Source organism: Daktulosphaira vitifoliae, unplaced genomic scaffold (genome assembly GCF_025091365.1).
Source record: "Daktulosphaira vitifoliae isolate Bord-2020 unplaced genomic scaffold, ASM2509136v1 Scaffold_1, whole genome shotgun sequence".
Taxonomy (NCBI): domain Eukaryota; kingdom Metazoa; phylum Arthropoda; class Insecta; order Hemiptera; family Phylloxeridae; genus Daktulosphaira; species Daktulosphaira vitifoliae.
Window position 1 is genome coordinate 60,935,138 of NW_026099572.1, and position 16,120 is coordinate 60,951,257.

The following is a 16,120-nucleotide window of genomic DNA, read 5'->3' on the forward strand; positions in this document are numbered from 1 at the left end:
ATACCGGGCGATTGACTAACTATGCCTTACGAATTTTCTTTAAAAATATTACTGTTATCATACGTCATTTATATAAAGAGTGGAACGGATCTAACTGACAACTCATATAACTTATGATCTACATAACATTTTATACTTTTTTTTTAACTTCGATGTGAAGCTGAGAAGTTATTGTTTTTACTATGCTATGTTTTTTTGTTTTGTGACTGTACCACTTTTTCTCAGCTCTTACCGAACCGATTTCTTTCAACGATACGTCAAAAGATCACAAATCGTATCTAGTCGAAGACATTACCCTCAAAAATTGAAAAAAATTCCCTCGTTTCCCGTAAATGGGGGAAACCTCCAAAAAANATGCAGCTTTTGTAATTATCCACCAATTTCTTAGAATTAAACACTATCTACTGATTTGCATCGAAGCGTTTCTTATGATAGTGATTTTAATCACTGTCAGATTAAATCTATACTGGACCCAACTATGCAACGTCCCCACTATGCCGCGACTCCACTGTGCTGGGTTTTTTTATATAGATGCATGATATCATTATCTTTCATTTGGTATATATATTTTTTATATTTGACCCTTTACTTNATCTTTCATTTGGTATATATATTTTTTATAATTGACCCTTTACCTGCCCACAAGGGGGATTCAAAATGACAACTTTTTCACAAAAAATTTACATTTTCAACTTAACTTTTGAAAGTGTTCCGGAAATACTAACACTTTTATATATACTTTAAATTAAAGCTAATGAAATATACTTTATAATGGCTAATTTTCGAAATTTTTATTTTATTAAAACTGCCATAACTTTTTTAAAAATGACCAAATCAATATAGTTTTTTTAGATAGATATGTTAGGTCTAAAACTATCANTTATTAAAACTGCCATAACTTTTTTAAAAATGACCAAATCAATATAGTTTTTTTAGATAGATATGTTAGGTCTCAAACTATCATTTTGTATACTTTTATTCTAAATCTGACCCTTTACCTACCACAGTAGGAGATTCAAAATGACAACTTTTTCAACATAACTATTGAAAGTGTTCCGGAAATACTAACACTTTTATATATACCTTAAATTAAAGCTAATGTAATATACTTTATTATGGAAAAGAAGAAAATGTGGGACTTTATTTTGTTTTCACGGTGACAATGACTACCGTATGCTATTTTTGTGTTAAAATTCTCAATGTTATATATTTAAATTTATATTTCTATACCTTTTTTAAAAAAGCATGGAAAAATACAATTTTTTCATCAGAAATATTATTTGTATACTTGTTTCATTCGACATACTGTTTTTTTAAATCAGACCATTTCCCTTCATATGGGGGGGGGGGTCCAAACTTAAAAATGTATGTAGAAAGTAAAAGTTTTTAAACTCAATTTTTGATCATTTTCATGAGTTATTGACACTTTTATATACATTTTAAATTAAATCTTATGCAATATACTTAAATATGAAAACAAAAATTTCGGAGTTTATTTGGTTTTCATGGTGAAAACGGACATCAAAGTTAATGAAAAAAATACGATTTTTGTTAACAAGTTATTTTTTATTTTTTTAACTTTATAATGCCATAACTTTTTTAAAAATGACTAAATCAATATCATTTTTTTTAATGATACATGAGATAATTACCTATCATTTTAAAAATTAAACACTATCTACAGATTTGTATCGAAGCTTTTTTATGTTAGTGATTTTAATCACTGTCAGATATAATTTTACTTGATCAAACTTTGCCACGTTATCACTATACCGCGACCCCCTTATGCTGGTTTTTTTTAATATAATCGTACTATATGTGTTATGTCATTTATTTTTAATTAGAAACAATGCTTGTTGTTTTCTATGAAGTCAAAATCGTTTTGATTTTAATAAAGAAAAACATTTTTTTTAGTTAAATTATTACTTAATTATTTTACTTATAAATCTTAAAGCTGATAATAGAAACCAGTAGTGATAATGTTTAGATTTCTTGCATAGATAATAAAGAAAATTATTTAAATTGATAGTTTCCCAAAAATTTTGAAATCAATGATAACATTATTTAAAAGCAGCTCTAAAAAAAATTATTAAAGATTAATGTGTAACTTGTTTGAAATTTTATCAAAAAATGTTCGCAATTATCCTCCCAGTTTTTGAAAAGTTATTTCAATAATAATTGAATATTAAAAATATCAAAATTGAGTGTATTTTAACAACTTTTTTGGGACATTTTCCTTTATTAATGGAATAGAGGAGAAATTTTCAAAACAGCGGCCCCGGTTGCTTGAACTTAATACATTTTGTAATTTTTTTACGTATTGTAAAAAAAATTTGGTTCATTAGAAACGGAGTAATTGTGTCTAGTGATATACAAAAGAAAAAACCCTGAATTGTAAAACCAAAAAAAAAATTTTATCTGTATGAATCGGGAACGTGGATGTAAAACTATGAATCATTATTTATGGTAAGATTATGTTTATTATTGAGAAATGTAATATGACATACTGTCACTGTTTGATTTATTCCTATTTATAATATTTTTTTTATTAAAACTTTTATTTTTGCACATTTGTCATTATTTTCGGTCAGAATGAAAATTAAATTATGAGTAATATAATTTAAAAAGTCTATAACTGAATCCATATTATTAATAAAATATGATATCAACTTAAAAAATATAAATTCTAATTTAAATAAAGGAATTCTATATTTTGACTGTGCATTATGTTAAATTTTTGTTAAACATACACTTGCTGTTGTTTTTATTAAAATTGAATAATAATTCATTTTTTTGTTTTGCGTTCTTAAAAATATATTGTGTTAAATCGCATTTCAAATTAATTTAAAATAGTTATTGTGTAAATAATATTGTCATGATTTATTATAACATTTTTAAATTTATATCATCAAGAAAAAGATTCATATAATATGAATTATTGATAACTTTTGTAAAAGATTTTACTATGAAGAATGTTATCATTATTATCTAATTTAGAATCTAATTTTTCAATATCTATTATTTATATGATGATATTATCATTTCTCAACCAAACAATATAATAATTAAAAATAATTTAGCTGCCTTATCCAATGAATTTAAAAAAAGATTTTAGGAAGTGTGAAAAATTGCTTTTTACTAGTAGAAAATCCTTGGCACTTAAAATTTAGTAGTTTAACACAATTAGCTGCATTAATTGTATCTGATATTTCAAAATTATTTGATAAATTTATTGAATTGAAAAATGATACAAATTTGGAAATTACTTTCAAAGAAAAAAGAGAAAAAAAACAGTACATAGAATTTTGGAATTTAGTGCCAGGAAAATACAAAACCATACAAAAATGTACTCACTTTTTTTTAACAATGTTCACATCAATATATTTATGTGAAACTTCATATTCTAAAATGAAATATGCAAAGAATGTGTACAGAAATCGGCTTACTGATTCACATCTTGACGACTTGTTAAGAGTAGCATGCAAGAGAAAACCAGATATATTCAAAATAATAAAGAATATATCTCAATATCAAAATTCACACTAGTTTAAAATGATTATTTAATGTTTTATAATAAATTTTCAAACGTTCTATACATAATATATAAATGTATTTTTAGTTTTAGCTTCGATGCGAAGCTGAGAAAGTATTGGTTTTACTAAGATGTGTTTTTTTTTATTTTTTTTTTTTGCGTCTGTCACCACTTTTTCTCAGCTCTCACCGAACCGATTTCTTTCAATGATACGTCAAAAGATCACAAATCGTATCTAGTCGAAGACATTACCCTCAAAAATTGAAAAAAATTTCCTCGTTCCCCGTAAATGAGGGAAACCTCCAAAAAAATTACAAATTTAAAAATNTTCCCTCGTTCCCCGTAAATGGGGGAAACCTCCAAAAAAATTACAAATTTAAAAATCGCTTATTTTCGAAATTTTTTCAATTTTATTTACTTAAAAGTGCCATAACTTTTTCAAAAATAAACATATCAATATAATTATTTTTTATATAGATGCATAATATCATCACCTTTCATTTGGTATATATTTTTTTTATATTTGACCCTTTACATGCTCACAAGGAGGACTCAAAATGACAACATTTACACAAAAAATTTACTTTTTAACTTAACTTTTGAAAGTGTTCCGGAAAGTCAGNAAAATTTTTTCAACCTTATTTTTGAAAATGTTCCGGAAGGTCTGACACTTTTATATATATCTTAAATTAAAGCTAATGCAATTTTCTTTATTATGCAAAAAAAAAAATTTCGGACTTTATTTTATCTTCATGGTGAAAATGGCTACCGAATGCTATTATTGTGTGAAAATTCTCGATTTTATTTTTTACATTTTTAACTTTATAATGCTATGACATATTGAAAAGTGTATGGATCAACATAATTTTTTTATGAAAAATAATATTTTTTAATAATCCTTTTTTCATTCGACATACTTTATCTTAATCAGGATATTAATAAGGAACTAGCAGATCATGTAGCTTTTGGAATAATACAAATCAAATTTTTAAAATTAAACACTATCTAAAGATTTGCATCGAAGCGTTTTATTTTGATAGTGATTTTAATCACTATCAGATATCATTATACTTGATCCAACTATGCCACGTCACCACTGTGCCGCAACCCCCCTGTGCTGGGTTATTTTTTTTTTAATCTCCTTTCCGTTCATTTTAACATGAACGAGGATATGTACAACCTGAACACATTGATGATCAGTCTGTAGAACATCATAATCAAAATGCGCACGTAGTCGTTCCGGAAACGTCTGTGATAGGGAGACCTGAACAGTCGTTGACTAATAATTATTCACTTACACAAAGTTCGGCCAGCACAGCGTTTACGCGGTTACCTGACATACCATTGCCTAACTTTCATGGAGATATTTTTGAATAGTTGTCATTCTATGATCGTTTTATAACTACTGTGGATCAGCGCCCTAATATTACGGACATAGAAAAGTTTTATTATTTAGCCGGGTGTTTAAAGGGTAGTGCGTCAGCAGCAATAAATGGAATACCAGTTTCAGGTGACAACTATAAACTTGCGTGGGCTACGTTGAAGGCGTGTTTCGATAAGCCACGTTTAGTCGCCGCGTCATTAATAGAAAAACTATTAACAGCGCCGAAATCGTCTAACGAGTCTTTAACCGATCTACATAAATTTCTGGTGATTTTTGATGAAAGGGTATCGTTACTCAATATGATGAAACTACCAGATCTTGGAGATTTTATTTTATTTACGATGGCGTCACGATGTTTACCGAAGCATACGGTTAAATTATTCGAAGCTCAGCTGTTAAATCGCTTTCCGACTGTACTGGAGTTATTTAATTTCTTGAAACAACGTTTAAACGTGCTTGAGTGCGTGCCACAGGAGTCTACTCCAAGGACTCATCCACGATGCGGTTCACGCATCGTAGTATCGCTAATTTGCAAACAATATTGGATCTTGTCGGTCAATACACTTATTCGATCACTTATAAGTAAATGTATTATGCGTGTCAAGTTGACAGGAGTAAATCCACAGCCTGTGATGGCCGATTTACCCACTTCACGGGTTTCCGAATGTCATGTTTTCTTCCGAGTTGGTGTGGATTTTGCGGGACCTATGATCATGAAGGAACATAGATTAAGAAAGGCGAGGGAGTACATGGTATACGTGGCTGTATTTATTTGTTTTACAGTAAAAGAAATACATCTGGAATATGTGTCGGATCTATATGTATGTTGTACGTCTTCGNTCGATCACTTATAAGTAAATGTATTATGCGTGTCAAGTACTAGCGATGGAACGTTAATGCGGCCTGTAGTTAAAATAGTCAAGTTACCTACCTATCGTAAAAAATTTTCTATTATGTATATTGTATTAATTATTAGTATATTTATTTATTTTAGTATATTCATACGTTATCTTTAGGTATTGCATCATGTCCGTTAAAAAAAAAAGGGGGAAAATCACGGAGGGAGAGAAAATAACTATTAATTAGTTAATTTTTATTTAAAGGATGTGATCGGTGATTTCCTGCGCTTGTTTATAAAAAAAAATTGTTCTATCTTAACATATGGATTTGTTTACAATTTTTTTGGTGTACTTATTTTTTTGTCTAATATGATTAAAGTTTATTGGTGGTTATGTATTGCCATGTATTTATTTATTTATTTTTATATTTATACCATTGTTACCGTTTTATACATTTGTTATCATTACTGATTGTGTTTGTTATACGGATTCTTTTATATTTTATATTGTTGTTATTATCTGTTATTAGTTATCCACCCATGCCATCAAGCTCTGTAGTGCTTTGTACCATTCCATGGATCAACTGTTTCAACTTAAATTGTAAGACGTGGTCGTCTTCCAAGGGGGAGGATGTTCAAAAGTTATGTGTGTATCCCGGTCAAGCTCCACATAGCTTGAAATCGCTCATTACCCCTCTCATTGTAATGATAACAATCGTGTCCGGCACTACCGGCACCTTGCTGTCTTTACGTTTGTGTCCGCGGTTGACGTTATATCGAACCGTTGAGTCCAATGACTTGCAGCCAGTGATCTGGCATAGTTTTCTTTTGTTGGGTTTGTGTCGGCCTGTATAGGCGAAGCCCCAACGTACGGTTATTAAATACTCAATCCATACTTGGAGTTGGTGTTCTTAGCGCCACACACCGGTGGTGCTTCTTTTTCTGTTGTTCGGCGAGTTAGTGCATCTTGTCACTGTAAAATTAATCGTGGCACTCAGGATTGTTCACGTCGGCCAAGAAGTACTTGTTGTGGAGATCTCAAAGCAATGCAATATCACGCGGCAGTAGAAGTGTCAAGTGGCTGGGTGATGTTATTCCTTTTTTTATGTTAATGTTCTTATTATATGTAATTGTTTGATTTGTACATGAGGAATAGAATCATGACATTAGTAAAAAATAGAATAAATTGTCTTTAGTTTATTATTCGAGTGTCAAGTAAAACATCCCACCCGTCATTTATATTAAGAACTTAACGTTTAAATATAAAGTCTTGAAATATTAACTTTGGGAATAAGAATTTTATTGTAATATATTATATATATAATATATTTTACAAAGTTTAACTTACTATGCTATATCAATTTTATTTATATAATATTTATGCAAATCAGTGTACTCCCCTTGTCAGGTATATTAAACTAAAATAAAATACGAAACACAGAATTTTAATACAAAAATAGCATATTTTTGAAAACGGTAGTCATATTTACCATGAAGACAAATCCAGAAGTCAAATTTTTTTTTTCTTCAAATTAAAGTATATTACAATAGCTTTTCCCTATATCTACTAAAGTAAGGTTAAGCCCAAAAATTAGCCAGCACACACACTAATTGTTATGATTGACTAAAGGACCAGTAGTCCAACCTCGACTCTTGACGCACACACAAATTTTAATAACACGACGTGTGTAAAGTATTTACTCTCGAGTACAGGTTTTTAAATAATTATTTTATTTATATAACGTAAAAACACAAAGTCAAAGTATAATAAAAAAATATAACACAAAATTAATTAAGTCGTACAAAACCAAAGTTATTCGCACACCAACGACCTAACCCGTAACTCGACTTTTCTGCGACAAAACGTCCAATCTCTCTATACTTTTCATGTTTCCCTTTTATATTCTTTTTCCCACCATTATTAATTTGCTTACCCTGCATTTCCCTTTTTTATGAAATTATTATATTGCTTAAGAATTCAAAAATGCTTACTACTGTTGTGAAGCTTATATTATACTAAAATCGATTTAATTCAATACTTCCTCAGTTATTTACTACAATATACAATCTTTTGTCACTCTATTTCAATTGTAAATACAATTTATCTGAATGGTAGTCCTTTGCATAATATTATGATTGGAACTTATTTGTTTTTTCTTCAACTTAAGCCATATCGGAGCTATATGAATACGTATAAAAACTACAAAAATACTATAGTTTCCGTGAAAATACCACATGCATTGTTTTTGCATCACTCTATAGTGTTATTTTAATTGTAATACAAGCTAGAATGTCGTATTAGGTCACACTGTAAAAACTAATTTAATTCCCTAACCATAAAATTACAGCTGTTTTAAGTGATAAGATAAAAAGTTGACTCAACCCTTGTGAGTTGTGGCATTTAGAATTGTTCTTTTTAGTTGAATAAATAAATCAAATTAAAAGTTAACCATTTACAGCATTAATCCACTATTTGATATAGCATAATAAAACATTATTCGAAGAAAAAAATTATAATTGTTTTTACAGTATTTATAATGTAAGAAACTTCTATAAAAATTTTTTTTTTTTTTAAACATCACTCAATACAAAATGTCAACAAGAGTTTTACGTAAGATGGGTCTTCAAGACTTACCACCTGCTAATGATGAATCAAGTGATGACACTGAAACTAGTTCTGGTGGTGTAAATAAGAAAAGACATTTAAATATGTATGATTTGGTAAGATTTTATTTTTATTGCTTTATCTATATATATGATGTTAAGATATTTTTATTAAATTGTATAGTTGAATGTTGGTTCAATGTCAGAATCTGAAGTAAAAGAAGATGATGATCATGAAACTACAGGCTCTTTAAAAAAGAAAGATGATCATTTGTTGTGTGATAAAGAAAACATCAGACGAAAAAAAAAAAAAAAGAGGAAGAAGTCATGTAAAGTGTTGTCATCTCATACTCGAAGTAGTGAAGACAATGTTGATGTATGATTTTAAGAAGTTTTATTGTATTTCTTTTACATAAATTAAATTTACTCGAAATGTTATTTTAGGATGAAGTAGAAAGAAGTGTTCGAGAGGTAAATAAAATTTTGGGAGAAGTATCATATAAGAATAAAGATGAAGAAGCAACATCATTCCAAAGTAATTTGGCTCAGAACAAGGAATGTATTTACATCAAAAATATTTTATCTGTGCAACATCGCAATCTTAATCCAAACAATGAGCTCCGAAAAATGTTTGGAAGAGTTGTTCATCAAGCTGAACTCAGGTAGTATTTAATAAAAACCTTCTTTAACATAATTAATTGTTAAATATATTAAATATAGTAGTATTACGAAAGAAACAAAATTGAGCAATAATTAATTACATTAATAGATTTTGAAATTATTATTTTACTTTTAAAACTATATAATTTTAATCTAGTCATATAAAATCATTTCTAACATTTTTAAACGCAAAGTTTTCTTTATTACAAAATTAAAAAAATAATATTTGTATTCATAACTATGTATTATATACAGCAGTGTTTCCCAACCGGTGGTCTGCGAGCCAGTCATAGATTTTTTCTTTGATTTCTATTAGAAATTAATATTTTTTTTTAAATTGTGGAAAAAATTACGGCTTATTGAGGAACCATATAATATTATAAGGTTATCCCATTATTGTTGTTGCCAACGACTGATAAGTATTTTTCATAAGTAAGTAGGAATCAGATTTATAAATAATATTATTATCGCGATTGATAATAATTATATCAATTACAAACATTGTTGCTATATAAAAAAAATATATAATTTATACTATAAATTTTATACTTTATGTGTACCATTTGATATTGAGTTATGGATATTGATTCAGTATGCTATCTTTATTTGTTTGATTACCATGTAGTATGTTTTTAAAAAAAATAAAAAAATGTTAGTTTTCGTAAAATTGAGGGAGTGCGCGACTTATAAAATATTGCTGATGTGGTCTGTGGTGATAAATAAGTTAAAAAACGCTGATTTACAAAGTAGAACTGATCTAATTAAAAATTTTTTAAATTTGTGATACAATCAATATTTTGTTATTATTTGTAATTTTTTTTTTTTGAAATTTAAAGAAAGCCAGTACTTAGCACTATTCTTACTAAAAAAAGGTTGATAATAATTTTATTGTTGATTTACAAGGGGTCATTGCAGAAAATTAATTATACATATAAAGCATCTCAACTAGAATCAATTATTGTTAATAAATAAAATAATGATTATCTCTAATATTTTCAAGGATATATCTTAAGGTTTATTTAAGGTATCAATCTATATACACTAGTATGAGCTGTACCTAACCTCGATACATAATCACTATGTATTAAAATACTTTTAAGTCAATCACTACTTATCCTTAAACTGTTATAGACCTATTATTCATTTTTGTAATAAATATGCTAAAAACAGTTTTAAATTTAAAAAAAAAAATTGTTTTTTCATTTTATTATTAAAAACAAATAATAAAAATATAATCTTTATGTAATCCAAGAATGCATGAATACTTAAAAACAAATTACAACAGAATGTTAATTGTTTTAAAAGTTATAGAAGTTATCAATTAGATATGTTCCATTCTCAATATAACTCAATATTAACTTGACTATTTAAATGTTTTTAGCAAAAGAAAATTTAGAGGAAGAAATCATTTAAAGACAACTTGGCTTGTTACCCCTAAAGATAATTGGCCACCTGTAGGGAAATCAGGTAAGCTAATAAAAGAGTTAATTAATGATTATTGAAATTTCTTTTAAAGATTTTTATATTTTAGGATCAACAATGAAATACATTGAAACTAAAAACGGTATAATGTACTTTGCATTTGAACATAATCCAGAATATCAGCAAGTTCAATTACAACTTTATGATGCTGTCTCAAACATGTCTCAACAACATTTGGTGGTAATTATTAAAAAATATATTATATTTTAATTTGTAAAAATGTACTCGACAAAAATCTTTTAAATTTATTTCAATTAAACTTGATAGATAACACCATCAATTTAAATAATTTCATATAAAATATATTATTTAAATAAAAAAATGGTGATTACTAACTCATTCTACTTATTTAAGTTAAAAAAAAAAAAATGTTATACAATTTTACATCCACTTGGAAATAATTAATGTTTTTATATACAAATTTTTTTTGTTTTTAGAATATAATCAACAATCATCCATATCATGTTGATGTGCTATTACAAATGACTGAGTGGGCTCGTTTGAGTGAAGATCTCCCAGTAGCAGCTGAACTAACTGAACAAGCTTTGTACTCTTTAGAAAATTCTTTTCATCCTATGTTCAGTTTATCAAATGGAAAATGCCGCTTAGATTACCGTTTACATGAAAATAGGCAAGTAATTAGTTAGATGTTATAAAAATATTATATATTTACTTATATGCAATATTATACACCAGTGCATTAATAATTTGATAACCATTGATAATATGTAAGACCTATTATAATAAACTTCTTAATGTTGTAAATTATGTATGTTTTTTTATGTATTATATGATATGTATTTAGAAAATGTTTTATATTTGTTTTATTTAATTGTAAAATTATATTTTCTTAACACTTTTTAAGAATTTTGATAAACCATTGTACTTGATACAATTTATTTATTAGGAGCTGCTTTGCATTTATAATGTTGTATAAATAAAATAATANTTATTTATTAGGAGCTGCTTTGCATTTATAATGTTGTATAAATAAAATAATATGTTTTTTCTTTTTAATGATTTTTAAATTTTAATTTCTAACTAAACAATTAATTTGTGTCCATTGATAGAACTAATTTATTATTGTTGTTAAAATAGCTAGTATAAACAAAATTTATAAAATTAATTTCACTACTTGTTTCTGAATTGATTTTTAAAAAATTAAGAAAACATGTATGACTAATGTCAGTAATCTTGTTTTGTTAAAATCATTATTATATTTATATAAATATATATTTGTTTTTAGGGCATTGTTTTTGGCATTGTATAGACATTTGACTTTTGTGGGATTAAGAGCTTGTTACCGCACAGCTTTAGAGTTTTGCAAACTTCTGTTATCCCTTTCTCCAATGGATGATCCACTTGCAATTGTGTTATGTATAGACTTTTATGCTCTTCGCTCATCTGAATATACTTGGTTTATTCATTTTGTCAATGCATTTGATCCCATTCGAAATCTCACACAATTGCCTAACATTAAATTCTCACTAGCTGTAGCTAAATGGCAAAAAGGAGATGTTGAAACTGCACATACATTGTTACAAGAATCCTTAATTATGTTTCCCGGTGTACTCATACTATTACTTGACAAATGTTCAATACAACCTGATAAAAGAGTCAGTAATCATCCATTTTTCACAACTTATGCTAATGAAACGTAAGAAATAATATTTAAGTAATTAAAAAAAAATTAATTAAATAAATGTAGATTTCTTATTTTTTGTCCATGTTATAAAATATTTGAATTATAGGCAACCTAAAGCATTATCATACCTAATCTCAATGTATGTGACAAGAAGCTATCATGTATGGAAAGAAGTACAACTTTTGCCATGGCTTGAACGCAATGTACAAATTGTTTTAGACCGAGTAGATGCTAAAGATCCATTGGTTAAAACAATGGAAAACTTACGCTCAACTTTATTTAGTGCTAAGACACCTCTTAACATACACAGACATTTATTACTATCTGATATGAGTGATACTATTGCGCCTCCAGCTGAGGTAATTGTGTTATTTGCTTTAAAATTAATTTTTATGAAAATTATTTTATAATTATTTTGAAATAGGCAGTCACGAGTCCAATTCTAATTATGGATCCATTTCCTCCTCCTGATGGTACTTCGTTTTACAATTCTAGAACAACTAATGATAGTTCTAGTAGGAGTCCTGTACAGAATCAGTCGTTGTTTTCAACATTTTTCCGATCATTAAATCCAGTCTTCCAAGCATTGTCGGATGACAAGTAACTATTATTATTATTTAAATTTGAAATTAACTATTTATAATTTACTATTAATTTTAACATAATATTTTTTAGTGCTATAGAAGAAGATATAACATCAGAAACAGAAACCGTAGCTTCAAGGCCAGTTATTACAATGGTTGGTGAACAAATAGAAGAAATGAGAAGTGACTTACGTCAAAGTGTCAATTCATTATTAGATGCAATGCGAGATTTACTTTCTAGTGTACATGCACCAAATGTGCCTGCTGATGGTGATATTGATGACGATTCTGAACTATCAGATACTGCTTAATAGATAGGTTTTTAATACATTCTATTTGATCTATGATGTTTTGTTTTATTTTATTACGAATTAATATATATAAACATAGAAGACTGGGATTATAGATTTTTCTCATGTATGGCTTTTATCTAATTAATTTATCAATAATGTTAAATTAATCTTCTGAAAAATTTATTTAACTATAATTTCATTATAACCTGCATTAAATAATGTTATTTTATTAGATTATATAAAATAACGCAATTGTATTAAGTTGTATTTATATTATATTTCTTTGGTATGTGTATGTATAATTCATTTTTAAACAACTCTCTACTGTTTTTTTTAAATTATTATATTATTTATTAAAATAATTATAGTATAAGAGTAATATATCACAGATTTATTATTTTATGTGGAAGGGAGAAAGTGCAGAGAAAATAAAAGATTATAAAGTTATTCCCGACAAGAAGGGACAATGTAACATAAATTTATAGTAGTGAAGTTGGGATGTTGTGGGTAGAATGTGTGTAAAAAAGGTAGAACACAGGAAGAGAGTCGAGGATAAGGAGATGGAAATTGTAAGGCTAAATTAAGAATAACTCTTAAAGAAGGTGAAAGAAATAATGACTTATAATGCTTATAAAAATATAAATATTTGAATAGGATTGCAGCTTATTTAAATAATATTGCAAAGGAGATCGATAATGAGAGTAGAATTAGAATGCCAGAAAACAAAGAAACATGGTACTAAGATGAGGAAATTCAGAAAATTATAATCATTAAGATAAAACAATATAAAGTATGGTAAAAGAGCAGAAGGAGAGAAGATTGGATTTAATAAAAATGTAAAGAATCAAAAGGTGCACCAAGTAAATAATAAAATTATTATCATTCCACAGAAAACAAAGAGGGTCAGCTGATCGTTGCTAATTTATAAATATGCTTTATTAACTGTCAGGCTGCGTCCATGGTAATTTGAACAAAATAAAAATTTAATAATTTTATCACAATAGTCGTTGCACGTAGACATTTTATGAATATTGCGCACGATTTTTTACATTTGACTATATATATATATATATATAGACGCACAAATATTAATCTGTAAATATTGATGATTATTTAATTCATCGTGCAACACCTAGCAATGTGTGAATTCATATAAATATAGATCTTGTCGTTAAACTACAAACGCATATCTCTCTAGGAAACAATAAAGAAATGGCGTCTTCGTGAAAATTATAATGTAAATGATATAAACCACTTATAAATTGGCCTTTGACACTAATTAAAAATCGTGTCTCCAGAAGAACGGCCATAGCGAAACAATTTAAATAGAAAATTCGAATTCGACATGCTTTGTAAGTATTTCACTTGGAAATCCCGTCAAAACCTCACAGTCATTTGAAAAACGTTCCACCGTTATAAAAATATATTTATATATATATATATAGTCAAATATTTACTAAAAAAAATCAAAGCAATTTTACAAATATTAAATTTAAATATGTTAATAATAATATATAATATATTATTATATCCCACATATAACAATGACGTTGTAATGAAATTAACCCTTTTTCAAGTTGATTTGTCAGAATTATTTACGAACACGCACTTACGATGTTTCACTCACACACCCACTTTCGTTACGCACATTTTCGCACTTTCGCGTTCTAGTTATAATTAGATGTTCCAAAGAACCATATGTTCGGCGTAATATTTTACTTCTAAAAGATATCAAGTAAATAAAAANTTTCGCACTTTCGCGTTCTAGTTATAATTAGATGTTCCAAAGAACCATATGTTCGGCGTAATATTTTACTTCTAAAAGATATTAAGTAAATAAAAAAAAACCCAGCATAAGGGGGTCGCGGCACAGTGGTGACGTGGCATAGTTGGATCAAGTATAATGATATCTGACAGTGATTAAAATCACTATAAAAAAAAAACGCTTCAATGCAAATATTTAGATAGTGTTTAATTTTAAAAAATTGATTTGTATTATTCCAAAAGCTACATAATCTGCTAGTTTTTTATTAATATCCTGATTAAGATAAAGTATGTCGAATAAAAAAGGGATTATTAAAAAATATTATTTCTCATTAAAAAATTATGTTGATCCATACACTTTTTAATAAGTTATATCATTATAAAGTTAAAAATGTAAAAAATAAAATCGAGAATTTTCACACAATAATAGCATTCGGTAGCTATTTTCACCGTGAAGATAAAATAAAGTCCGAAATTGTTTTTTGTATAATAAAGTACATTACATTAGCTTTAATTTAAGATATATACAAAAGTGTCAGACTTTCCGGAACACTTTCAAAATTTAAGTTGAAAAAGTAAATTTTTTGTGAAAAAGTTGTCATTTTAAATCCCCCCCTGTGGGCAGGTAAAGTGTCAGATTTAAAAAAAATATATACCAAATGATAGGTAAAGACATCATGCATCTATAAAAAAAAAATTATATTGATCCATACATCTTTCAAAAAGTTATAGCATTATAAAGTTAAAAATATAAAAAAGAATTTTTTTACAAAAATCGTATTTTTTTTATAAACTTTGATGTCTGTTTTCACCATGAAGATAAAATAAAGTCCGAAATTTTTTTTTTGCATAATAAAGTATATTACATTAGCTTTAATTTAAGATATATATAAAAGTGTCAGACTTTCCGGAACACTTTCAAAATTTAAGTTGAAAAAGTAAATTTTTTGTGAAAAAGTTGTCATTTTAAATCCCTCCCTGTGGGCAGGTAAAGGGTCAGATATTAAAAAAATATATACCAAATGATAGGTAATGACATCATGCATCTATAAAAAAAAGAATTATATTGATCCATACATCTTTCAAAAAGTTATAGCATTATAAAGTTAAAAATATAAATACGAATTTTTTTACAAAAATCGTATTTTTTGTATTAACTTTGATGTCTGTTTTCACCATAAAGATAAAATAAAGTCCGAAATTTTTTTTTACCATTATAAAGTATATTTCATTAGCTTTAATTTAAGATATATATAAAAGTGTCAGACTTTCCGGAACACTTTCAAAAGTTAAGTTGAAAATGTAAATTTTTTGTAAAAAAGTTGTCATTTTGA

The 16,120-nt window shown here is 27.2% G+C and overlaps 1 protein-coding gene across 1 annotated transcript; it reads left to right on the forward strand.

Moving 5' to 3' along the window:
* The first annotated feature begins 8,141 nt into the window (after positions 1-8,141).
* Positions 8,142-13,317, forward strand: LOC126894395 (transcription factor 25). The gene is made up of 10 exons (XM_050665371.1): positions 8,142-8,475; positions 8,543-8,734; positions 8,803-9,020; positions 10,400-10,485; positions 10,550-10,680; positions 10,938-11,131; positions 11,747-12,157; positions 12,252-12,504; positions 12,570-12,745; positions 12,821-13,317. Exons 1-10 carry the CDS (start codon positions 8,347-8,349, stop codon positions 13,038-13,040), a joined length of 2,010 nt encoding a protein of 669 aa, XP_050521328.1. The 5' UTR covers positions 8,142-8,346; the 3' UTR covers positions 13,041-13,317.
* Positions 13,318-16,120: the final 2,803 nt, after the last annotated feature.